At 54.9% G+C, this 26,521-nt stretch overlaps 1 protein-coding gene across 1 annotated transcript in view; it reads left to right on the top strand.

The window, feature by feature from the left end:
• The first annotated feature begins 5,886 nt into the window (after nt 1-5,886).
• SIM1 (SIM bHLH transcription factor 1) overlaps nt 5,887-26,521 on the top strand; it is a 52,791-nt gene continuing 32,156 nt past the window's right edge. The window contains exons 1-8 of the mRNA XM_069804939.1: nt 5,887-7,424; nt 18,106-18,188; nt 19,211-19,300; nt 19,450-19,558; nt 19,672-19,757; nt 20,911-21,110; nt 21,222-21,328; nt 22,233-22,380. Of these exons, the coding sequence (XP_069661040.1) occupies nt 7,250-7,424; nt 18,106-18,188; nt 19,211-19,300; nt 19,450-19,558; nt 19,672-19,757; nt 20,911-21,110; nt 21,222-21,328; nt 22,233-22,380 (998 nt within the window). The 5' untranslated portion in view covers nt 5,887-7,249. The remainder of the gene's footprint in view (nt 7,425-18,105; nt 18,189-19,210; nt 19,301-19,449; nt 19,559-19,671; nt 19,758-20,910; nt 21,111-21,221; nt 21,329-22,232; nt 22,381-26,521) is intronic.

Here is a 26,521-nt window from a genome sequence, read left to right as displayed (position 1 = left end):
AGCGCAGATCTCACGCTGTACCTGAGGCCTGGAGGAGACCACCCTCCCGAGGAGGTTCCCCCCACCGTGAGGTGGCTTGCCTGGCGCCGGCCTGTACCAGGGCGAAGCCCCCAGAAGGACGCTCTCGGTTTGGGACAGGGAAAGTGAAATCCAACCTAGCAAGCCAAAGCGAATAAAATAACTTAAAAGGGATGTTTCCTCCCCATCGCCCCTTGCAAGTCTCAGACCCCCTTTCTTGTAGGGGCGAGGAGGGCAGGTCCGACCCCAGGCAGCTGAACGTACAAAACGGGGAGGGGGCGAACACCGGCGGCCGGCGTCGTGTGGGCCCCTCTCCCTGCCTCGTTACCCGCCCCCCCCCCCCCCCCCGCCTCCGGAGGGCCGCGCTGCAGGTGAGGGGACGCCAGTTGGGGCAGGGGGACAACGCTGCGTCCATCCAGCGCGACGTCTGTCCGCCCGTGTCCCTCTGTCCGGGGCGGCGGCGGCGCCCGCCGCTGTGGGGAGGGGGGCGGGGCGCGCTGTGAGGCGCCGCTTCCCGCTCTGGCGCGCACAGGCGCGCTCGTGCCAGGGGCCGGCGCGGCGCGTGGGGCGCTGCGGGTCCCGCGGCCGTTGGCGGGCGGCCGTTGGCGTCGGGCGCGACGAGGGGAGGGGAGGGGAGGGGGGGAGCGGGGCGGGAGGCGGCGCGGGGCTGCGCTTGCTGGCCGCCGCCGAGTCAGCAGGGAGCCCGGCGGAAACACCGCCGCCGAACAAAGCCCTCGGCCGCTGGGAAGGGGCTCGGCGGGGCGGGAGCACACCGGCAGCCCGGCTCCGCCCTCCCACGGAGGAGAGCCGTGAGGGAGAGGCGGCGGACCCCGGGGGCGCCCTGCTGGCTGCGTCCCCGGGGGCCGCTACCGCCCTCGGCGCTAGGCTCCCCCCCCCCCCCCCCGCCCACGGCCAGGAGGAGGGAGAGAAATTGCGCCGCTGAGGGGGAGAGGGGTCGCTCGCGACCGAGATGAGGGCAGCGCGCCCTGCGTGGGGGCGGGCTGGGCGCGGGGTGCGGGAGGCAGCGAGGGTGCCGCGGGCGGGCCTGGGAGCCGCCTCCCCGCCGCCGGGCAGGCCGCGGGGCGGGGGGAGCCCGGCGCAGGTGAGGGGGGAGCCGGGAGGGCAGCACCGACACCGCCCGGGCCGCTGGAACCGTCCGGGGGCAGGAGGGGAGAAAGATGAACAGCCGTGCAGAGAAAGGAATACAGGAGCTCAGCAAGTTGTCTGTGAAGGCATAGGGAGGGCAGGGGACGCTTTAAAGTTTGTAATTTCTTCAAAGTTCGTTTCCAGTCCCGTATCCCTACCGAACAAGGGAGTTTCAGCTCGGTTCGGACGTTCGGTATACCAGGCTCCTTTGGAACTACAGAAGGCAAGAATAACGTGCCTGGGGGTAGTTGTTACTGACCATAAAGTAGATTTTTTGACGTTTCTTTAATTTATGTTTTCATTCGCTGCTCCGCGTAACAGTAAGAAAGCTTGACTCCCGATCATTAGCAGGAGAGTATTCAATAAGATAAGGGCTAAAAGGTAGTGACCTTTGACTCCACTGGAAAAAATGAATATAAATCATCTCGTTCGGTTTATGCCAAAAACAATAAAATTGAAAGGAGTGCGTGGTCAAGAGAAGTCCCCCCCAAAGCATCGCTTAAAAACTCCACGGATATACCGCCAGAAATTGTTCAAAAGAGTTACCGAAAATAGCTAACAATCCTGCCGGTGGCCGAGTACTCTCATTTTGCAAGGTTTCCGTAATTATTTTTTGAGAGATGCATTCGGAACGGCTTATATCTGAGAGCTGGTATCCAAGGGTCTGCTAACTGTTTCCTGTGTTTTGTTAGAGAATCGGCTTTCTCGTTGTCCTGAACATCCTAATAACATTAGCAAAAGAGCAGGAATAAAGTACCTAGAGCATGGCTCGAATCTTGGAGGTTAAGATCTAGATCAGTTAAAACATATTAATTGCTTCTGAATGGTCTCCAAGAGCATTTGCCGTGTATATTTATGTCAATAAAGCCTTGATTAGGGCACGGATGGAAATGCACATCACACTCCAATTCACCAGGGTACCCGAGTGTCTGAAGCTACGGGTCTCTTACAAGCAGCCTGGGGCTCCAGGCGCCCGCACTCGCATCCATCCTCGGGGCCGCGCACCTCCGGCGAAGGGAAGGCTCCGCGTCTGAGGACGCGGCGGTGGCGGTCTGCTCTCTGCAGCCGCCCGGCTCCCTGCGGGGTCGGATCCTGCCCTTCTCGCCCGTACAGGGCGGAGGGAGCTTCGGCGTCTCAGAATCTGCCCCTTGCTTAATACCAGGCCGATGGGGGTTTTTAAGCGATCGTGAGAGCCACCCGCCTGCTTAATTCGCCAATAGTTGCCTTTTTAAAAAGCTATCAAGAAAGCAGTGTATAGGCGACGTCTCATGCGTGAAAAGATTTTTCTCTGCATAAAGAAATGGCCACCTTATCGGGGGGGGGGGGGGGGGGGGGCGTTGGTAAACGTGTCCAAATTCATAAACTAATAAATACATCAGAGTACGCCAGAGTGTGCTGGAGAAGAAACTGGATCAGACGTGTCCCGTAGGGAAATGACCCAGTAGGGTTTTTCTTTCTTCCCCCGCCGCTTTGATTTGTACAGTTCTCCCCCCCCCCCGCACACGCACGCACGCATCCTGCAGTATACGCTCCACATTGTGCCTGACTACACAAGTTTTCTACTACGTATAGTTGGAAACCTGTCTGTGAAACGCTTTGTTTTCACCCAGCCTTTCTTCAGATATCCCGTTTTATTATGCGCCTTTTAAAATCAAATTGCGCTGCAGTACCTGTGTGCTCAGTTTTCCCAATATTAGCTGTTTTCCAGAGTTTTCTCGCCCGAGAATAAATGCATCTGAACCGAGCGCAGCTCCCCGGGGGCTTCAGGCAGCCAGAGGGTCTCCCTCGGCCCCCTCCCTCCCAGCCCCGACCGCGGTGCCGGCGGCAGGGCACGGCCGCCCAGCCGCTCCGTTCGCCGCTGCCGGCGCGGCGGGGGCGGGCAGCGGGGGGGACCGGGGCCCCCGCGCCCCGCGGGGCTCAGCCCCTCCGCTCGCAGGTGTCCCCTCCGCGCCGGCAGCGCGCTCGCTGTTGTAAACTCCGCTCCGACGGCTTGTACGCCGAGGAGTAACGGCAGAAGGGCCGTCCCGCGGGGGTGCGTTCAGTGTATCTATCAAACAGGATCTCGTAGTGCCCCCCGGGACAGAGGAGCTTCCCCGAGGGGGCGAGCGACATCGGGCTCTCGGCTGGCACGAAGACCACGAATTTAGCTGCGGCGGGCTGCCCTTCTCTGTGCACCTGGAACGGGGCAGTGCTAGCTCTGATCTCCGCTGGCAGAAGTCCCGTCCCTATTTTGACGAAGGAAAACAGGGCTGGTGTCCCTGAAAGGGCCACATTCTCCCCATCGTTGGGGAACTGCCTCCTGAAATCCGCCGGGCAGTGTCCCTAGCGTGCTGACCCCGCGCGACTTGGTCCGGAACGCCGTGACTTTGTCCGCGTTCCGTGCAACTTCGAAAGCTGAATAATCAATCGCCTTTCGTCCGCCGGTCCTTTCACATCTTGCACTTTATCTACCGTAGCGTTTATACACTCAAAAATCTACACACAGGGGCTCGCCGAGTCCGAGCCCCCGGGCTCCGGCCGCGGGGGGGACCGGGGCGGCTTCTGACACCCACCCGGGCTGCGGCTGCGGGGAGGAAACCGAGTCCCGGTACCCCAGGAAAGCGGATCCTCGGTGAGCTGCTGTCCTCGCTGGGGCTGCCTGGGGTTGGTTAGGTGGATGCTCGTGTTCCCTGGTATAAATTAGCAGAAGTATATCCTACTGATTTATTTATTTTTCCCAAACCAAGGGTGTTACAGAAGACACTCGCTGCGGCTCATGTTGACAAATAACTCGTGAGCTACCTGACAGTGTTAGTCCAGTTGTTGCCCATATGTCTAAATACCCTCCAAGAGACGTCAGTGCCGTTGAGCAAGAGAATTACCTCAAATGAAAACCAGAAGGAAGATGTTTTTTTTTCCTCTCCCCCAAACCACTTTACACCTGATGGCAGTAACACACGGGGAAGATTTTTGAAAATTCAGTATCACCTTCCCCCATAGCAGCGATCGCTTTGCAACATGACGGGGAGCCGGGAGGGTGCTTTTTTTTTTTCTCCTTTTCTTTCTTTTTTTTTTTTTTTTTTATAATCCATACCTTCACTAAATGACTTGCGTTCGTGTTTGTTTAACAACGGGTCGCTTCGGTAAACAAGACAATCAAAAGAACATTTGAGACTACGTGGATACATTTCTCTGCTGCTTGTAGACGCCTGGACACCCAGAGGAGTTGTTGAATGCTTCTCCTTCCATCCTTCCTTTATTTACCCAAATGAACACAGGGAAAGCTTTTAACCGAAGGGAGATTTAAGGTGATAAGGAGCGAAGCTGCGCTTCGAGCTGCAGCCCTCCGTGGAGCAAAAGGGATGGATGGGGTGCTTCAAAGGCTATTTTTTTTGTTGACATTTTTCTTCTTTCGAAAACCGAGACCGTTTCTTCTTCCTCGAAATATTCCGACGGTTGCCTTGCCAGTGCAATCTCATTTTAAACAACTATTTTAGCCGAACACTCGCACCGACTGGTTTGGCAATTATTTCAGGCTTTTGAGCGTCCCTTATGGTTTTAGGGAAGACTCTACAACCCTTCTCTTCACACACACCCCCAGGCGCTCTCTTTCTGCCCTATCTACTCTTTTTAGGAGCCAGCAGTTTTAGGAGCCGCGCCTGTTGGTTTTTTTGTTGGTTTTGTTTTGTTTTTTTTCAGGGGACTAGCGAGATTAGGAATGGTCCCGCTCCCTGGGAAAGACAGAAACCCCCTCGCTCCACATCCACTTTGCGGGCAGTTTTAAAGTGCCTCTGTCTCCTGATGTAGGAGGTTTGGGGTTTGGGTTGGTTTTGGCTTGGTTTGGTTTTTTGCTCTTTTTTTGGTCTGTTTGTGGGATTCCTTGTTTTTTTTCCAGCATGTACCAAGAAGATTTGTTAAAATCTTTCTCCATCCTCCTCCCCCCGCTCCTCCGACTCGGTTCACTCTGTCCCACAGCGCATCAGCCCGGGGCTGAACCGTACCCCGTTAAGGGGGGGGGGGGGGGGAACACGACGACAGGGGACGTGGCTACAGCTTATTTCTCCCAAACACGACCACTTGCCTGGGGGGGGGGTGTTAAAACTGCCGATCCTCACAACCCACAGTCCCGAGGGACTCCGGCCGCTCCTCTCCGGTGCCCACCGGGGAGACCGGAGCGTCGCCTGGATAGCGATAGCTAAAAAATCCCACCTTACACCCCCCCCAAATAAAAATAAACCTCAACAGAGCGGAGCGGGCAGGTAGGCGCGGGGGGGGGGGGCGGGGAGTGGGCGCCGCGCGGGGACGCGCGCGGGGGGGGGCGCGTCCCCGCGCGGCGCCCACTCCCCCCCCCCCCCCGCGCGGCGCCGCCAGGTCAGAGGGCGGACGCGGGGAAAGAGGGGGGGGGGGTGTGCCCGGGGAGCGGTGACGTCAGTGTCCGCTCCGCCAGTGGGAGGCCGGGCGCGGTGCGGTGGCGGCCAATGGGAAGCGAGGTGGGTCCGTGAGTGGCATTAAGGGAGGTGCTCGGCCGGGGAGGCGGGGGGGGGGGGGGGGCTGGGGGAGAAATGAAGTTGTGCTAAAAGGCTTTTAGCCATCAAGAAGTTATTAGGCATTTCTCAGCCGCAAATTAGGGATTCTTCATTAATACCAACCTCGCCCCCCCCTCCACCCCCCCAACCTACCCCCCACCCCCCGTTATGTGAGAGGGAGAGCCTGGGAGCCGATAAAGGGGATGGGGAGGCGGCAATGTCTGTCTGCCCATCGGTGTGAGGAGCAGTGACAGGCGCAAACTTTTCCCCGTGCCATTAATGAACCAATTAAAGAGTTGGGCTCCTCACCCCGGGAGAGCTCTCTGCAGGCTGCCGGGCTCAGGGACTCAAGGTAGGTACAAGAAGATCACAGCCCACCACAAGCTGCCAGCCTCAGCAAGGAGCCGCAGTGATGTGCGGGGCTAAGCTGTGGGTCGCTTCGCCCCCGGTGGAAAAAGAGGAAAAAAAAAAAAGAAAAAATAGTAATTTGGTTGGGAAAATGTGATTTTGGGGGGGGATTCCGGCTCGGGGCAGGGCTGGGCAGAGCGTGCCTCCCCTGGCTGGGGAGCGGCTGGGGCAGACACCCCCCCACTCGGGGAATGAGGGGAGCACCCGAGACGAGGGGAAATTTAAAAAAAAAAAAAAAAAAAAGCAGAAATACTCCGGGATCGGAGGCGCTTGCCCCGCCGGTGCGCGGGGAGGTCTGGCCGCCGCCGCCGCGGTGCCAGCCCCGGGGAGCGCGGAGGGGACGGCGCAGCCCCGCCAGCACCGAAACCAGCCGGTAACTCCTCCGCCTTTGCCGAGAGCCGGTTTCTGCCTTGGTTTCGTTCTGGCCATGCAGTGCACACCTGGGCTGGGAGTGCGAGGGCTGTGGGAGGAGAGTGCGGGGCCGGGTCCTCTACGGGCGCGCTAGATGGGAAAATATACTTTTTTTTTTTTTTTTGTTCTTTCCCCTCTGGTGGGAGAAAATACTACACCCGCCGGAGGCTGGTTGTTGATTATTATTTCTCGCGGCTCCGCTGCGGCGTTGTGTACCGGCTCTCTCACCCCAGGACTGCTGTTGTCTTCACAGAGGCCCCCGGGAAGTCACCCAGCGCCCTGGGAGGCAGAGCACGGCCGGGCGTTTCGGGCCCCGGATTGACAGCGGATCACGGGAAGAAACGGGATTATTATGACCCTCTTCCGAGGAGCTATGCTGCCCGCCATGAGTAGGAAAAAAGGCCAGAAATACCTCATTTGGTTGCCGTGTGGTGCCGCAAGCTTCTAGCTTTTTTATTTTATTTTTCCTGCAGTTGCTTGGAGTCTCTGAGCTGCATTGGATAAATGCCTTTCCCATCCGATTGACTCTGCTTTTCAGAGATTTTTTTTCTTTTTTTTTTTTTTTTTTTTTTAAGAACACCTCTCTGGTCTTCAATACTTGTTTGCGTTTTACACAACCGAACGGTTTTTCAGAGTAATGGCCGCGCTCCGAATCACTGCCTGATGCTCCGGAGAGATGAATTGCAGCTGAAAGTTTCCCTTCCACCTTTGGATGAATCTCTGGAGTTTAAATTGTAGGAAGGAAGGGGGGAAAAACCACGATGAAAGAGAAGTCCAAAAATGCTGCCCGGACTAGGCGGGAGAAAGAAAACAGTGAATTTTATGAACTGGCGAAATTACTACCCCTGCCCTCCGCTATCACCTCTCAGCTGGACAAAGCATCCATAATCAGACTCACCACCAGCTATTTAAAAATGAGGGTGGTTTTTCCAGAAGGTAGGTGGGAATGCCTATTCGCCTCTATGTCCATTCCGATCCAGGTGTCGCTTGTCGCTTTTACTTAAAAAAAAAAAAAAAAAAAAAAAAAAGTAAATCGCATGGGGTGGTGTGCTCGGAGGCCGGGTGCTCTCCGCTGTCACTTTCCTCTGTCGTAAATACTTTCCCTTCAGTTTCTATGACAGGTTTGGTTGGGGACTTTACGGTGCTTTTGTCAACACTTGAAGGCACTGAGCTCTGCTGCGTGTTCTGCTAAAGCAAACACGGGTTTTCTTTTCCCCCAGTCTCCCAGTAAGATGTGCATCCCCCGCCAAGCACGTGCGTGGCGAAAGAGGGGACGATTCACCCCTATTTATAGCCATACTATGGGGGGAGTTAATATATGGGTAAATATTTACATAAGTCTATGCAAAGTCCTAAAGCCTTAGTTCAAGTATCGAGCAAAGGTGCGGTTTACAGGTACAGCACAGGCGTACAGGCGTGCTCACACACACACGCACAGCCTAAATAAATAAGCCAAGCACACCGAATCGCATCAGGAATGCGATGTGTCTCGCTCTGAGGATCATTAGGGCAGTTTGAAGGCGTTAATCGACCTAGGAAATTTTTAACGGGAGTTTTGTACTCTGACATACTCAATCCCCCTGCCCAGCCAGCGCTGCTGCAAGCCCAGCGTCCGAGCCTGGGCCTGATTCTCCTCCAGGGTCAGGCAACAGTAAACTTCACGTTGACTTCCACGGCAGCAGCAACAGTCCTGCCTGTCTAGCAAAAGCAGACTTAAGCGTCCTAAAGTATGTCTTGCTTTTGTGTAGAATTAGGATTTAAAGCGACCGTCCTGGGGCTTCTAGATCGGCTGCCAAGGAAAACAAAGAGCACAGAAAGTTAAGAGGGTCGGAATAAAGTTCTCCTGTGTTCTTACTCTATTGCTTTTATAAGAAGCAGGAAACAAAATCAAAAATACTTCAGTAATCTTGTGTTTGGATCAATCGAGATATCGTCTGCATGAAAGAAAAAGTATTGAGAGCTCTTTCCGACCTGTTAACAAAATTTGCTACATCTTTCTCTGAAAAGAGTGTGTTCATAAGAAATGGTACAATATAGGCATGTCCCTGTGTTTTCTGTCTCTATACCTCGAGTCGGTCGGTCGGTCTGGCTGTCTATTACGTTTTACAAATCAAGAGTGTGTATGCGGCCGGTTTGTTTGTTTTGCCTTTTTTTTTTTTTTAACCTGATTAAGTCTGTGAACTACTGGTCCTAATTCTACTTTTTGAAAGTAAACATGCACTCGGGCAGTCGTTTGGACTGGAGGAGGTACCCCCACACACCCCGGTTACGTATGAACGCTTATACCTAGAGTCCACAGCAGTAATTTCCAATCCAGTGCATCTTGCAACAGTTTCTCTAAATAACTTTCCATATCTCCGGGTCACTTAGAACCAAAGAAGGGGATAAATGAAACCTTTCAAAAAATAATAATAATTAAAGCCTTCATCAAGCCACTTCCCTCTTCTATGTGATCTGCCACCCTGACGATCATTATGCGGGACAGTCCTCTGTTTCAAAGGAGAGCGAGCTGTCCTTTATACTGTCAGCGCATACTTTATGAAAATGAAGCTATAGCAAACGCCGGTGCCCATGATGTTCCTAAAAGGATTATTAGCAATGATTTGTCAACCCCTGCGGTCTCAGTAGGCTACCTTTCTGCGTGATTTCGAGCAGGTCTCGTCAATTACTGGTGCCTATGTAGCGGGTTGTTTGATCAGAAGAAGCATATGGTGTTGCTTGTAGGCTGTGAGTAATCACGGGAAGAGAAGAATAGCTGATCCCCGTCCCTCGGTGGCAGCGCAGGATGTTTGAATGCCCTGGGGAACCGTGCGGCGAAGTGCGCCGGGGCCGGGGCCGCTGCCGGCCGCAGCAGATGCTAATTTGAGCGCGGAGGCAGAGGGGGCGGCTGAGCGGGGGCTTCGCAGGCAGCACAGCCTCCGCGGCCTAATTAAAGGCAAACTGCGAATTAGAAAGGAAGGCAGCGAGCAGGCACGAAAGGGCTGGCCCCTCCGAGGCGCGCTGCCGCGGCAGGCCCGCGGCACCCACGCGGGACCGCCGCGCTGCCCACCCCCTCCCGCCCCCGAATCCGCGCATCCCCGCGCAGGGCCGCGGGACGGGACGGGACGGGACGGACACACACGCACTGCGGGCTGGGCGCGAAGGCCGGAGAGCGGGGGCCGCGGCGTGGCGCCGGCCCCACGCGTGCTCCCTCTCCCTCCCACGCACTTCCGAGGAGGGGGGAGCGGGGAGCGCACCCCGGCCCCGCGGTGGAACGGCCGCTTTCCCTGCGCTGGCCGGTGCCGCGATTAATCAACCACGAGCGAGGGGGGAGGCGAGGAAGAGGGGGACGGCCCTGGTCTCCCGGTGCCCCCGGCCAGAGAAAGAAGTCATCGCTCCGCTGGGAAGGGAGGACAGGTAGTGGCAGCCAGGGAAACGACGCACCCGAAGGAAAAGCCTTTCCGAAAGGAGGAGGCAGGGTAGGGATGCTGGATGGATTGGATGGGGGGTCCGTCTGCTCGTTTTTCCCTGGGGAGGAAAGCGGCACAAGCCTCGGGACAGACCCGATGAGTCGGCCGGAGGGCTGGAGGTGGGCAGCAGGAGGCTGGGGACCACGGCACAGTGTCACGTCGTACATTTAAAGAGATCTTGGAGGAGTCAGCACAGAGAAGCGTTGTCTCTGTAAGAGCGAGCTGCCCTTCCAGTGTAACTCACACCCCCTCTCCCCGGTACAAGAGCGAATTTCCATCTGCCCGGAGAGTGCTTCCATAGGGGCTGGTTGTAAATAGTCACGTACAGAAAGATATACACTCCTCATCGCCGCGCACACGCGGGGCTGGGGACTGGGGCACAGGCGGAAAGAACCGGTATGCATTTCTCTGCATATTTTTACGTCTGCAGGGTTCCTGTAGCGAGAGAAGGTGGGTAGATTTCGGGTTCATTTTGGAAACAAGAGAGTTTCCTGGGAGTAAAATGCCAGGAGAGTCACACGCAGAATAATCACGGTACCGTTCCGGTCTCACTCCCGGAAATCTAAACGCAAATCGGTGACACCGAATAAACTTCATAAACCGAGCAGAGATTTTCCAGCGAGCTCCCTCTCATAATGGCTCTGTAATTCTCACAAGCTATTAAAACGCCTAGGTTTTCTCTCTACCCCTGATTTCACTTTACTAGGTCTCCAGCAGATTAAAACTGTCAAGGGCGAAAAGTGTTCAGCGGCTTAGGTAGCTTGCACCGTTTCAGGGCTAAAACCCTTCCGTCTCAGGAGGAGAAAGACTATAAGACATATAGTAGTTTTCGGTGATCAGACAGCTTTTGGAAAGGCTGAAGATCTGCTAAATAACTAAGGACAGTAAGGAGGATTTTGGGTTTTTTTTAAGCAGAACTTCCTAATAAAATCACTCGTGAGTTAACATTCACCTATTAAAAAAAATCCTAAAATTGCAATTTAACATTAAACAGTTAATAGCAAGCAACGTAGCCTCAAAAAATATCTGGAAGAATCTCTGGGATGTCGAAGGACTAAGAGTTTTCCTTCAAAAAAGATCCGGTCGGAATGACTAGAGGGGTAAGCCTTCACTGACCCTCGCCAGTACCCAAAAGTGAAGGGAGAAAACAAACAAACAAACAAAAAAACCCGAGTGGCGCAATAAATAGATTTTTGTTTGTTTGTTTGTTTGGGGTTTTTTTGTTTTGCTTTTTTAGTTAGGAATATCTTAAAGGTCCTATTCTCCTTCCGCGAACAGAGAGGGAAAAGGAGGGTTTGCAGTCTCTGTCCTAGCAGGGATGGATCGTTTCGGCGCGGAGAGGCGTTCGCTTTTCGAGACAAAAGCAGAGGCTCCGTTTACGTAAACTTCGCCGAATCAGGATGGTTAACATTTCAATATTGAAACCCTTAACCTTGTTTTATTTTAAAGGGGGAAGAGATCAGCAGGAAAAAAAAAAATCCCTTTCCCACGTGGATAGGTGATTTAATGCTGTTTTTCTTACTGCTAAGGGAAATGATTGAGCATTAGGTTTCAGTGTTTATTTTCTTACAGAAGTTTTTCTCATTTAAGCTGCAGTTTACTCTCCACGCTGCCTCTCTGTTTAATTCCAGTTTTGATGTGAACTTAAAATGTGAAGTGCAGAACTAAACTACTAGCATGATCGTTGAAAAAGCAGATTTATGTGTTAGAAAGAATGCTAAGTGAGATGAGTGGAAAAAATCATACTTTCTTCAGAAACATCCTCTCCCTTCTCAGCAACATACGACCGTTTTAATGTTGGAGGATATTTTTCAACTTGCATATAAATAGCGTGTATTCGCAAGTGCATTGGTGCAAACTCTTCCTTCCCCAATTTCTTCGGAATAAGAGCTATTTGAATTTGCGTCTTCTGTAGAAGCGAATAAGTGGTTGGCGCTCGAAAATTTCCCTGATTATTCCCCCCCCCCCCCCCCCCAATTTGGGCATGGTTCCGTTTGTTTGCATTTCAGAGCGCAATTCCGTTACCCCGTGTGTGCCAAAATGCTATTTCTTTCTAGAGTGAATCAGTCTCAGCATTATTTCCACTACCGTTTGCTTAACAGGGTTGTTTGTTTAGTCAACAGGACTTTTCCTCCCTCTTATTATTATTTTTATAAAGAAAGCGGGATGCTAACTTATCTCTGCTTCAAATGAACACATGTGATTTACCGAGATAATAAATCTTTACAAAACCTTGCTAATGGCCTCCGCAGGCAGTTGGAAATGAGCAGCATTTTTTTTTTTTTAAACTTAGCTTATTCCATTTCATCTGAACCCTCCGACGGCGACCCACTCCTTCACAGAAGCCTCATTTGGCCGAGATTTTGAGTTATCATTAACCACTGCCTGTTAAATTAACTGAGAAATCGGCCCTGTCGGGCGTTAGGCGATGGCAAAACGGAGCGCTGGAGGTGGACTATTTAATTAAACGGTTAATCGAATCAAGCTAATTCCTCGATACAACATCCAGTTGCCTTTTCGCTTGCCGGTGACTAGGGCGTACAGCTTCTGTCCCTGCGGCTCCCGCTGCTGTTATTTGTCATTTTCCCTGGGCAGCGAGGGAAAACGACCGTCTTGAAGACGGGGACCGAGCCGCCCTGCCTCCCCCTCCCCAAACAACCATCCGTGCCCGGCTTCTCCCCGCAGCAGCTGCCGGGAGGGTTATAGGGCAGCAGCGGGGCCGGCGAGGGGCGAGAGGGAGATAGGAAAGAAAGAAAGATGCTGCTTTACGAGCTGCACACCGGGGCGAAACGCCCGTGCCCGCCGTAAAGCTTTACGAGCGGCTTCGCCGAGCAGGTTGCACGAAGCCGGCGTGCGGGGACGGGAGGGGAGAGGGGCCCGGGCCGCCCCTCTTCGCCGGCTCCCCCCTCCCGCCCCAGCGCCGCGGGGGAGGCTGGCGGGGCCCGGCCTGCCTCGGTGCCGCGGGGAAGGGCCGAGCCCCGGGGCGGGGGTGGCCGGGGGTCCCGCATCCCTCGCCCCTCCGCGGGGTCAGCATCCCCAGCGGCGCGGGCGGCGGGCGAGCTGCCTCTCCTCCATCTTTAATAAGCGGAGGGCGGCTGTTGAAAGGGCAAAACAAACGCAGCGGAACAAAAGGGAGCGGAGACGTCCCCGGGCCGCGGCCCCCGGGAGGCGGCGGGGAGAGCCCGGCAGCGGGGCCGCGAGGGCCGCTGCCCGGAGGGGGAGTTCGAAGAAGCTCCTGGAAAAGCGAAACGCGCCGTGGAGCTCCTTGGACCCGCCTCAAGCCAGAGTCCCCGCTGCTGCCCCGGCGGGCCGGAGCCCAGGGCGGCCCCGCAGCAGGGGGGCTGCCTCCGGGCGAGCCCCCTGCGCCTCTCCCCCTTCCCATCCTCAGCAACAGGAGAAAAACTCTGCCCGCGGGGCCCTCGTTGCGAGGCAGCATCCACCCGGCGTGCACGGCTTCCGTGGGCCTCGCACCCCTGCCCTCGCCCGTGGGCCTCGCCGGGCCGCGCGGGGCGGGGCGGCCAGGCAGGGCGCGGGGGCCAAGTCCCCGGGGGGGTCCCCAGAGGTTGTCCCACCCCCTCCCGGAGGTAGCTGCCCCTCAAAGCCTGGCCCCCGCAAAGAAGGGGATCTGGAGCTCAGGCTGGGCTCTCCACTACGTGATTTTTGAACGAGGACGTCAAACCGCCCGTTCTGCCGTTGTTTTCGCTACCGTGAATCCGGATTGCGCTGAGATTTCATGACGGATAGTCCGTTGGGGAAATCGTAGTAACCGCTTTTAAAAGCCGGCAAATCAACACAAAGTAGATAAGGGCTCGCATCTTCTGGCCACCCCACCCCCACGGTCCACCCCCGCCCCCCTTTGCTATTGCCAGACAAAGGAGGGGGTCGAGGTGGGTTCTGCGCTGCAGATGCTCGCAGAGGGACAAGGAACCCGGAGATCAACCAGGGCCGAGGAGCTTCCCGGGCCTCCTGGAGTCTCACTTCCCCGCGCCCGCCTTCCTCCGTCTTTGCCTAGATCAAATTAGAAATGACTGAGGAATCTCTTCCCCCTTCCGTGGGACAGAGGAGCTTCTTGCGACAGTATCGCCACTGGGTAGGGACGATATCCACCCAACCCCTCCATTGGCTGCCGGCATCAAGGCTTGCATCAATCAAAAGATGAGGGGAAGGACAGGGCCAAGGCAGCCGAGGGCTGCGGCGCTGGCCGTGAGCCTGGCTTGGGGGGCAGGCTGTCGGGGGGGGCCGGCTTGCCTAGTGCCGGGGGTGGGCACGGCTGGGGAGAAGGCATGTCACACGGCCTCGCCGGCGCAGCTATCCCATGAAAGCGACGGAGGTGCTTTTTGGTGTGGAAAGCGCAGTGGCTTTCCATTGGGAAACGCCGAGAGAAAGGATGAGTCAGCACGCTCGCCCCGCGCAGGATCCGCGCGGTCTCGGGGCACGCTGTTAGGTAACGAGGCTCTTGCTCTCAAACTAAGCAAGAGCCTGGCTAAAAAGCTGCCTTTTTTTTTTTTTTTTCCCCCTTCTGACAGCGGACGCTTTCTTGTGCCCCAAATTGTTTATCTTCTTAGAAAAAAAAAAAATCCTCGAGTGGAGGAGATTGTTAGGTAGGAGCCTATAATCTACATTTTGTCAAGAGTATCAAATTCATTCCGAAAGAAAAGCTTGATCCATTTATTTTTGCTGCTTGAATAACACAGCTGGATGATGCCTTGAGCTTACTCTAGACGGTTGCTCATCATTCATTCGCCAAGAACTGGCCTAAATGGTGCCTGTGGGATTAGGTCAATTTTAGTGGATCTACTTCGCCTCATTTGGTTACTAATTGGTTTCTTGTTTTATAAATCGAAATCTCATTTTCAGGAAATTACAAAACCCATGCAGCCAGTCCATTGAGGTAATCCGTGGGTCGGGGGTATTTAAATGGAAATGGCTCTACGATGCATCAAGTATTAAGCAACAGTAAAACTTCGCCTCTATTTCCAAATGAAATGTGAGCTCGCTAGCTCCTTAGATCCATAATAGATACATCCCTTCTAAGGCTACTTATGTAAATATGATAAACCAGACCTTGGTGGGGGAGGGGACGCAGGGAAGAAAGCAAATTTTATCTGCTAAGGTTAATGTGGCATATCTTGGAAATCTTCCAAAACAGATTATGTTTTGCTTTGTCTTCGGCCACTTTAGCTGGGAAAATCCTTTGCCTAAAAACGATTTAGTTATCCTTCCCCTCACAAAGCTGCTTGTTTCTATTCCAAACCTATTATGCTACTGGCTCTCCAAATTACAAGAGAATCTTTAGATCTTGTTTCCAAGCGTAATCCTGAAGCAAAAGGGAGAGCTGATTTCCTTGTTTTGTTTTAAATAGACAATCAAAGGATTTGCAGAATTTTCTGCGGTAGGTCAAGTGCAAGAAATCACAGTTTGCCCCCTCGATAAAAGGAAATTGGATGTTAAAGCGAACAGACAGGAAAAAAAAGGGGGGGGGATATTAATGGAGAGGTTTTCTGGTATAATCTTTAAAAACAGTATTTAAGGGACATCAGGAGAGCCCGTCGATTTGGGAGAGGCTGGGCTTGGCAGTGAATAGAAATAGTCTCTGGCTTGAAAGTGCTGAAACATCTGGAAAGTACAAAGAATCTCTCGTGATAGGATTTCAAAAAGACGGTACAGGTAGACAAGTGAAAACGTTTAATTATAAACCATTAACAGACACAACCCAGCAACGCGGGGTTTCCACCTGAAACACAGCGAGGAGTTCAGCGCCCCGTGAAGAACCGCCTTCCCGGGGGGAGGTTAACCTGTAATGCCCATGAGCTGTTCATTAACCCGCCGGGGTCGGGTTATTTTCCCTTTTAGAAGAAGAATAATTAGAGCCGTAAACTTCGATTAATAAGCAACTTAAATCATAGGCGGGGAGCGCGGATTTAGTACGGAATCCAGAAACCTGTCATTCACATTTCCCTCCGGGTGGGGGGACGTCGCAAGGAGCCGCTTTGGCCACCCCTGCTCTAACAGGCCGTCCTGGCTCCCCAGCAGAGAAACCTCTGAGGGGCTCGGAAAAACAAATATACAGCGGTTTTTTTCTCTTTCCCTGGAAGCTGTGCAAGACTTGCCAGCTCCTTGCTGATTTCGGGGGGGGGGGGGGGGGGCGAAGGTGACCCTGCGTCCTGGCGGCTGGCTCCCGGGGCGGGGGGGACACACACACAGGAGGACAGAGGTGCCTGCGGAGCCCCCGGTGCATCCCCCGCGGGTCTACCCGCCCCGGAGGGCGCAGGGAGGAGTGAAGCCCAGGGACTTAGGAAAAAGTCACTGGCTCCCCGCTAATTGGCGTGGAGGAATTAATGGGAAGGAGCCTGTTTCTGGCTGGCACGCTGGTACACGCTGGGGGCTGCCGGATGGGGGTCAGGCCAGAGAGATGCCCCTGCCTTTGTAGGGCTGTGAAGTTAAGGAGAAAGAGAGAAGTGTAGGAGCGGTGAAGAGACAAGTTGGCGTGAGGAGGTGGACGAGGAAGGGGGGAGCAGGCAGGGACAGGCGGGGACGAGAGGGGCTCGTCGCTCGCCGCTTCGGCGGTGGGGAGGGAGGGCGGGCGGGCGAGGGTCGCCGTGGGATGCCGCGTTCAAACACCGCGGAGGAAATCGTTAGCTTTGTTTAGACCGGCAAACACCTAGGTGAAGCCGGTCAATAGCGAGGAATGCCCGCGGCTGCCTGCTGTCGCAACCTCGCCCGTTTCCTTCGAAATAGCCGGGAAACGGGGTCCTGCCTTCCCCGAGCCCGCCCTGCGGGAGGGAGACCTCGCCGGCCGGACTTCGCCTCCCCTGGGCGATCCGCACCCCAGCCATCAATCAGGATTTGTATTTTTTTCCTCCCTTTTACTTTATCTTAGTCTGTGCGTGTCAGGCTGAGCCTTATTTCACGGCATAAGCGTAAAAGGTTTTAACTGCCCCGTTTAAATTATTTCAGCAGCAACACTGTGAAAAGGCATCGCCCGTAAATAGTTTCACTCCTGTGGAATAATTTCCGTGTGGCTGTTGTTCCTCCTTACTTTGCATAGGAGAAACCAAGCGGCGCCTGAAGCGTTAGACGGGTCCGGAGGGATTCATTTCTGGAGGGGGCATTTTGGGGGCAGATCATCCCTGTCTGCAGAGACCCCTCCCGCCTGCCAGAGCAGCGGGGAGGAGGGATGGCGGGGAGGGAGGTGAATCCCGGAGCCCCGGCTTCGCGGGGCAGGAGGGAGGACGGTCCGTGCCGTCGGACAGTGACTTGCCTGGGCCGCCCAAAGTGCCCTACCGCAGCCGTGAAACCGCGCTGGGCTTAGCGACAGGTAGTTTGCTTTTCGTGGGCTTGAGTGGGGATGACTAAAAGGGAGAGCGTTTTAACACGGGGCTCGGGGAGAGCTGGATGAGTCGCATCTGGTCGCTCCTCTCTCCCTCCCCAAGTACGTAATTACAAACCTTCCAGGTGAGAGGACGGTGGCCCCGAGGAGAGAAAGAGGCAGGAGGTCACAAATCAAACTGGAAAGTGATCTCTGGCGAGCAGGGGGTCTAAGCCCATCCTTATCCCTCCCCGTCCAAAGCCTGCTGGCTAATTACCCGTCAGGTTGTGGCCGAGCTCTGCCTCCCGCAGGGGGAGAACCCCCCGCAGGCAGCGCTCAGGAGCTGGCCTGCCCGAGAGGTTTCTCTTCCCCGGACACCGTCGTGCCACCTGAACCGCATCCTTCTCTCGACATCGAAGGCTTCCCTCAGCACACCTCTCTCTTTCCTTTTAAATAGCTCTCGGTGCCGTCCAGGAGCCCTGCGGAGGCGTCAGGAGAAAAGCGCTTTCCCTGAACCTCAGGGAGCCAGTTCCCAGTAGCCGAAGGCAGCACTAAAAAGCCCTTTTATCTGGCACGCTATCTCACTTAGGTCTTCGGAATGAGCTTCACCGTTAACTCAAAATAGATATTTTAGTATTCTTCTCTCACGGGAGTTAGGTCTTTAAAAAAAAAAAAAAATCCACAAAAGAAGCTTCTCTGCGGAACGAAATCATGTCTGGTTTTCCAAAGATCATATGTATACAGGTCTTAGAGCGAATACGAGCAAAAAAAATCGAAAGAAAATTCCCCTCCAGCAGACCAGCACGAGTCAATTTTTCATCTCTTCACCTTACTTTTTTTGTGTGTCTTAAATAAACAGGACTTGGAGAAGCCTGGGGCCACTCTAGCCGAACCAGCCCGCTGGATAATGTTGGACGGGAGCTGGGATCCCATCTTTTGCAGGTACTGGCCTGGAAACGACAGCCATATGGTATTAATGATTAAAGAAATCATTCCCTCTTCTGAGCTTTTAATTGCCACCTTGACTAATTTTTAACTGTTCACGTGTTTAATAAAAAGGGGGACGGGAGGGGAACAACTTCAGGAATACGAACCGTCGCGGCTGAATGTCGTGCGATTTAACGGGGCTGTGTTTGGTCCCTCCGGGTCCTCTGCCCCAGCATCGTCCAGCACAGGGTCCGCAGCGAGGGATTCCCAGTGCATCCCAGTGATGGCTTTTCCGCAAGTTATTAACAACGTGACAAGTCCCGTCCATGTGCTGAAGCTCAGGGTGGTGTAGAGACAGGGAGAGGCTCTAGAGATAGGTTGGAGGAGGCTGTCCTGGGCTCAGCAGGCACAGAAATGAGCATAGACACAAAACAGGTAGGACACATTTGAAAACTCACACCTGCCTGAAATATTAAGGAGTATTAGCTGTTACTGTCACCATGCATTTTTGGTGGGGTTGTGTGGCCTTTTGGGAGCCTATTCTGCTCTCGGCACACCCAGAAGTCCCATCTTTGTCTGCTGAAATGTGCCTGATAACTTCTCTTGTCCCTTATTTACACTATTGAGAGTTTTAGAGCCTCCTTGCTCACTTAAAGTCTCCTTAGCAAATATCCAAGCGTTAAACCCCCAGTGACATTTGAAACGGGATAGAAATGTTCAGGATTTCTGGGACCGACATATTAATCACCAGGACCTCTTCTTAGGTACTTCCCAGGCACTTTGCATTACTTTTGAGCTCGGCCCCCCTGAGAAGTGGGTTGTATCTCAGGTGTCCAGGAGATTTAGAGGGATTCTTGTCCAGGACTTGCCCATTTCCTTCCATCTTTTTGAATAATCACAGCCTGGACAGGGATGCCTGTTTGCTAAAATAATCCGAGGGACAGGTACTTCATGAAATCTCTCTGTCTTCATGGGTGGCTCTATCCGTCTACCTATTGATATATTTATACTTCCCACCCCTCAACCCTTTTCTGCAGACGTTGGATGGTTTCATATTTGTCGTGGCTCCGGATGGCAAGATCATGTACATCTCGGAGACCGCCTCGGTGCACCTAGGCTTGTCGCAGGTACGCTGGGGGGGCCGCTAGCCCCCGTGCCTGCCCGCCCCGGCCCCCGGCTGACAGGGCAGCTGCGTGCGGGGAGGGTGAGCGGTGCCGGCGATGAAGCCCTTCCTCCCCCTCCTCCTCCTCCTCCTCCTCCTCCTCCTCTCTCACAGGTAGAGCTGACCGGCAACAGCATTTACGAGTACATCCACCCCGCCGACCACGACGAGATGACGGCGGTGCTCACGGCCCACCAGCCCTACCACTCGCACTTTGTGCAGGGTAAAGTACATGGCCCTCCGCCCCCCGCCTTGGCCTGCGCGGCCGCGGAGGGCACCGCGCAGGGGCCGCGGAGCCCCCCGGCTCATCCCACCTCTGCCTTTCCTCCCTCCCAGAGTACGAGATCGAGAGGTCCTTTTTCCTGAGGATGAAGTGTGTCCTGGCCAAGCGGAACGCCGGCCTGACCTGCGGGGGCTACAAGGTGCGTGCCCATGGCCAGGACCCCCCCGGCCCAGCCTTCCCGCGCCCCTGCTCCGGCAGCGCCGAGCACGCAGGGAGGGCGGTGAAAACGGGGACAGGAGTGGGGACGAGCCCTCTGCCCGCGGGGGCTGTCCCAGCCCGGGGCTCTTTCATGTGGTTCAGAGCCAGGATTTCTCTCGGAGTTTCAGGTTAAAGAGCTCAAACCACAAAACCAAGCAACCGAGCTCCCCGTGGGGTTTTTTTGTTTTATTTTTGCTTTTTAAAGTGAACCTCGCACAACCACTGACGTTCCCGAGGTGTCTGTGGAAGCTGTCAGGTGACACAATGAGAGCCCTGGGTTAATTTATTCCTTTATTGGGTAACTCGGCAGCTTCAGGGGCAGCTCTCCAAGCCAAGGGTCTTGCCCGGGTGTTTCACACGGTTCTGCTCAGGGCTCCTCGGTGGGGACAGCCCCTGCTCTCCGACCTCGCTGCTTTTGTGTCAGCTGCACAACGCCGAAGAGCGGTGGGTACCTATAACCCAAGGAGATGCTGTGCCACGATGTGCCGCAGAACAAGAACGCCTGTTGAACTTAGCCCGGGAAGAAACACTCTAATAATAGAGAAGTAAGGGTGGAAGTACATGGCACTCATCTGCAAGGATACGTTTAGGAGACGTACCTAAATCTACGTCCAAAGATACTTTCTGGCTACGGATCGCTCCATCTATATAATAGACATAGCTTACACATGTGACATACGCACACATGTAAACTCTTTCTCTCACACGCATACACTCTTCATTACAAAGTTGTAACTGGCTTGGCACTTCCGCGTCTTTCCTTTTTAGAAGAATAATAAAAGCGTAGTTAGGAGGTGGTCCAAAAACCTTAAGTCAGTGGAAAAAAGAATCTCGTTGACTAACGGGCCTCAGATCAGTGCTGAACTCTCGTATGGAAAAAACCCCAACCCAGACAGAAAAGCAGAAAACCGGCAGCCGGTGCCGCTCTGCCGGAGCCGTGGCCCGGGGCAGCCGCTCCCGGGCACACGGCGGCCGCATCGGCACCGGCCGGGGCGGGCGGGTCTGTCCGGGTCCCCTCCGCGGGGAGGGACCCCTGCCGCAGCACCCACCCACCCCCGCTAGGCAGCCCCCGAGCTTCCCTGTGTCTCCGGCAGGTCATTCACTGCAGCGGGTACCTGAAGATCCGCCAGTACAGCCTGGACATGTCCCCCTTCGACGGCTGCTACCAAAACGTTGGCTTGGTCGCCGTGGGCCACTCGCTGCCGCCCAGCGCCGTGACGGAGATCAAGCTCCACAGCAATATGTTCATGTTTCGGGCCAGCCTAGACATGAAGCTCATATTCTTAGATTCCAGGTAGAGCTGGGGTTATTTCCGAATCTATTCCCCTAGCCCATCCCTTCTTCTCCCCAGGCCTCCTCTCCTGTCCTCTCACCCACTGATATTTGCTGCTTGTGTCTCTTGCAGGGTAGCTGAGCTAACAGGTTACGAGCCCCAGGACTTGATAGAGAAGACCCTTTACCACCACGTCCATGGCTGTGACACCTTCCACCTGCGATGCGCCCATCACTTGTGTAAGGAGATGATGTTCTTGTAGAGACTCTGCCCCTCGCCCCCCGCCTTCTCCCCCTGCAGATGGACTTTGGGTTTGCTAGGATTGACCTCTAGGTCGGAACGGGCAAAGCCAGCTCACTGGAGGGGAGAATAAGCAAAATCTGCAGCAGGTTTTAATGAAACAAGTCGTTAGAGACTTGAACTCCGAGCTGGAGGCAGGAGGGAGATGGAGGGGATCGGCAATGAAAGGCTGGGTTGCCCTCCGCGGCTCCCGCTTGCAGGACGAGAACTGCCCTGCACAAACTTCAGGCGCTCAGTTCCCTTCAAATTTCGGTTAGGAAAAACCCTTTTTTCTTGCTCCAAAAAGCCACGCCAGTGAAATTCAAATACTTTTGTTCCACCAAGTCTCACAAATCTTGTCTGTGTATCTAATTTTGACTGCAGTAGTGAGCCCGATTCGGAGAGCTGTTCTTCTATTTTGATATCATGGTGACATTAATACGTGGATAGATGAATAAAAAGGATATTAATTTCCGGTAAATTTCCTTACAGAGAGTGTAACGAGAAGAGACAAAACCCGAAGCCAGATTTATAGAATTAAATCTCGATGAGGATACGGCGGGGTGGGGGGATTCGACCCCCCTCGGTGTACTCACCCTACCCCACCAACCTCCCCGAACAGGCTTTGCTAACGAGTGGGAGAGGTCGCCTCTGGCCTGGGGACACCCGGGGGTCTCCGCCACCCTTGCCCACGGGGGTTTCGGTCCACGCCGCTTCCCCATGGGATGCTAAGGGGTTCCCAGCCCCTCTCCTCGCCCACGGGGGCCTGGGGGGTGGGGTGGTGGTGGCGCACCCCCTTCCCAGGGCCGATCAAAAGGGAGGGCGGGAGCCGCGCTGAGGCTTCTCCCCGCTTTGTCCCCGCAGTGCTGGTGAAAGGGCAAGTGACCACCAAGTACTACCGCTTCCTGGCCAAGCACGGCGGCTGGGTGTGGGTGCAGAGCTACGCCACCATCGTGCACAACAGCCGCTCCTCCCGCCCGCACTGCATCGTCAGCGTCAACTACGTCCTCACGTAAGTCAGCCTGGGGGCCGCTCCACGTTGCGCGGGGCCGAGCCGAGCCGAGCGGGGCCGAGCCGAGCCGAGCGGGGCCGAGCCGAGCCGAGCGGGACCCAGCGCCCGGCGGCGGGCACCTGCCTGCGCGCCCCACGCAGGGCAGCGCTGCGGGCCGGGCCCGGCGGGCGCCCCCGCCGCCCTCCTCTCCCCCCTTCCCCGATCCCCCTCGCTGCCGCACCGACCAGGGCAGGCTCGCCAGGTCTGCTAGGAAACACACTGAACACTTTCATCTAGATGAAGGGTTTCCCGTCTGCCTGTTTCTTTCTCTTTCGAGAGGGGAAAAGATTTAGAGGTTTGTCACCCACATATTTTGCTGCTCACCCCCCCCCCTTTTTTTTTTTACAGTTTAAACGCACCCAGCATTAAATAAAATTTAATGCAGCGTAAAAAAAAGGTTTCCACGTACGGAGTTATTTATACTCAACAAACAGGACATCTGTTTTTCTTTTCAAAAATCTGGGGTTTGAAGTTCTTAATTTCATCCAGAGTCTCTATCAAAGCTCCGAGATTTCTTTTTTGTTCTTGGAGAGCGATCTTTACAGTGAACCACAAAGAAAGTTGGTGACCAGAAGGGTCAGTTAAACTTAAAAAAAATTAAAATAGAATAGAATTAAAAATCAGAGGGACTGCTGAGATACCGTATATCTCAACGCATCTCCTTGTATTCGAGTATTGCTAGGCCGTGCTCTAGCTATGCTGCTTAAACTGAAACACAGAGGCCCAGCGAGGGAGGGGAAGCTCGTTCCGACGATTTTGAAGTGTTTATCACGGTGATGGTTAGCATCTCCTCCGGACACGGCAGTAGCTGCTGGCGGCAGCACTGATGCTTCATTAGCATCACAGGGCCGGTCAGGTCGGCGGTACCTCGTTGATCCTAGGGGCCGAATATTCCTCTGTTCCGCTGCTCATTTTTTTTTATTCTGGAGGCAAATGTAGGAGCTGGAAACGCCTGAGAGGCACAACCCTCCCCACTCCTAAAACTGCGGCGATGGCAGCATCACGACCTTGCCGTTGCGGGTTTCGTGCATGAGCAGGTGGCGAGCGGTTTGGCAGCCGAGTTTCAGACGTCCTCCCCAAAATGCAGTGGCTCGGCACGGCTCTTGGTCCTGTGTGCAGGCGCGACTGGGGCAGGGGGGGGGAGCGGAGAAGGGGCTGCGGGTCCCGGCGCCTGCATTGCGAGGACATAATCGCTTTGGTAGGGAAGGTGATAACGGGCATCGTGCCGGCAGGGGTTATTGCGCCTGCATGAAAAAGCATACGTTTGGGTCGGCACTCTGGTGGAGGGAGTAAACTGCGATTCGCCTTTAAAGAAAATCCCTTTCATTCGCTTTAAAAAGGGACGCGGGGCGCGGCGGGGTAGTGCTCTGGCATTCACCCAGCAAGGATGTGGAGCAGCAGAGGCATCATCACCTCTGTTCTAGCTGTTCCGTACATTTGTACGTCCATTTCCCCTTTACCAGCCCCTCTCTGTATTTTTCGCGTTTTATGCTTCTCAGTTAATTCCAAACACTTGCCTCAGGTGAACGGGTAACTGCAAAGACAGAAGTCAGTGTATCGTAACGCTAAGAAAACAAGGCACCCAAAGGCAGCTAGCATGCTAGAGTCGTTTTGCACCAGAAACGCTACGTGTTTTTCTATGAGCACCTGAGATTATCGGCCGTTTCCCTCTCCTTTAATCCCCAAAGCGTGAACATCAATCACGGAACTCTACCTCAAATGACCCGAGTGGAAATGAAACATCCCAGCGGATCTACTTAAAGTCAGCTGGGCATCCGCCTCGATCGGTCCCCTGCTTGCCGGGGTGACAACCACGGCACCAGCCTGTCAGGCTGGCACAGCAAAGCCAGCAGGGAGTACCCCGGTCCCGCGGGGGCCGGTCGGACAAACCCCTCGGAGCTGTTTTCCAGCAGCGGGACGCGTTACACCGTGAGCCGCCCCCAGCCCCCCTTGCCCGCGCACCGGTGCCGCGGTCACCACCGGTGCAACCCAGCCCAGGGTGGCTACCGGCGGCTCGGAGGGGCCGGGGGCCACCGCGGCCGGCTTGTTCGCGGTCCGTTTGCACCTCCGCAGCCGGCTGCCCAGGGCCGCTTCCACCCGCGCCCTCCCGTGGGCAGCCCCTGCGCTCCCCGCGGCTCCGCGCCCCGGTGGGATTTCCCCGCCGCCTGAAGCTGGGCTCGGGGAACCCCGGCCCTCACCCCCCCCCCCCAAAAAACCCCAACCCCCCAAAACGGCGCTGCAGGGGAGCCGGCTTCCCCGTCAGCAGCGGTACCAAAATAGCGCGATTCCTGCGCCTCAGCTGATTTTTTTCGCTGGAGGCAGCGTCTTTGTATTTTCGGGCATGTATATGGATTTTAAGAACAAGGTTATATTTAAACCTGTTTTCAGCCAGGCTGATACGCAGGAGGACTATAGTTGCTCTTTCAAGATTTCCCTTGGAGGTTACAGCGTGGTACGACTTCCTTACGCCTCGGTGTAAGCCCCCCCCTGCGCTCTTTGCTTAATTGCCTCGAGTGCGGAGGACGAGAGGGCAGAGAGGGCGCCGGGCCGGCTAAAACGCGGCTGCTCAGTGCCGGGAGGTCCGTCGCTGGCTGCGGCAACTGTCCCGTGCTGCCGGCGGCTGCAATGCAGGCACGGCGACCGCAGCAAAATCTGGTTTTGGTGTGCTCAGGTCCTCGAGGTCTCATCAAGCCTGCCTGGCTCTTCGTTAGGGAGCTGCAGAGGGAGAGGTGGCGTTCTGCTTGCTTCTGCCGCAGGGCTGCCGCTGCTGAAACCGCTGCCCTGGGTCCAGGGGACGGGCGTAGCTTCCACTCCATTTTTATCAGCATCGTTAACCTACGGCTAGCCTGCCGTTCCGAAAAAATAAATGAGAAGAACAGGCCCTGCCGTGTGCCTACAAGCAGTGAAAGGGCTGGTTTTTTAAAAGTGACACGGAGTCAGCCCCTGAAGTGGGTAAGCTGGGGTGGAGGAGAGCTGCTGGGGGGATGCTGACCTCCTCGTACCTGGAGTCGGCTTAACTGTCTTAATGAGCTATTCAGAGTCATCGTGTTCTCTCTCAGATGAGGCAGGTAGGTGGTGAAAGTACAGGAGGAAATGACAGGTTACGGGGACTTGACGTTTCCCTCTGGTATGAGGTAGGCTCCACTCCAGGAGGGCCCAGTAAAGGTCCTGTAGCACTCAAAATTTGCAAGTGTTCAATAGACGTTATTCCACTATAAATCCTATAGCCACTGCAGTTCCTTAAGGATGACATGGGATTATTCCAGTCAACGAGGAGCAGCTGAGATGCACGTGTGTGTGCTGCGGGTTCCTCCCACGCTTCACCCACCCGGCCCCGGGTGCGTGGCAGAGCCACTTGCGCAGATGCAGCTCCTGGCAGGGGCACAGGTTTGCCCGCTGCAGCCTGGCCGTGCTATAAACCAGAGAGGGAAAACGTGCCTAGGGCAGAGAAAGGCAAACCTTTGCATATCGACTCTTGTGTGTGGAAGCCGAGGAGAAAGCAGAAGAGGTGCAAATCAGTGGTTTGGTGGTTGGAAATAACAAAGGAGTCGCGTTTGGGATTGCAGGGGGGAGCTCAAAAGGTGGGATGCCTCTCGCCAAAGACTTATTTGAAAATAGGAAATGTCGGTCTTTTTCACTGACTAGGGGTGAAAATAGCAAAAGGGATCATAAGCTTTGGAAGACACGGTGCAGGTTTTTGACCTGCTGGGTCCCTGGTCCCCTCGCACAGCACTTCACTCAGGGAAAGCCCCAGGAGTTGTTTCGGTTCGCTCGCGGGATAAGGAGCTTTTTCTCACTATTGGGAGGAACCCGAGTGCTCTGATGTTTTGGTAAGGAGAGGGTACAGAGTGGCGTAAGTGCCAAACTGGTCTGGAGGACCAGTTTCAGTGCAGGCTGAGCAGGAAGAGCGAGAAACTCTTACCTTGTAGCTTCCCAACTCCCCTGGGCGGTGTAGATGCTGAAAACGGAAAGAATGAGAACGGGCTTATGCAGAAGGGACACCCCCACCCCCAGCTAATAAAATAAAAAAGGGATCATTTCCATCTTCCATAAATCCCAAGCTTTGAGAAAGTGAATTCTAGGCTTGGGAACAAATGTTCGT

This window comes from Haliaeetus albicilla, chromosome 17 (genome assembly GCF_947461875.1).
Source record: "Haliaeetus albicilla chromosome 17, bHalAlb1.1, whole genome shotgun sequence".
Classification (NCBI taxonomy): domain Eukaryota; kingdom Metazoa; phylum Chordata; class Aves; order Accipitriformes; family Accipitridae; genus Haliaeetus; species Haliaeetus albicilla.
Note: the sequence above shows the minus strand (reverse complement) of the source record. Positions and strands in the feature narration are given on the sequence as shown.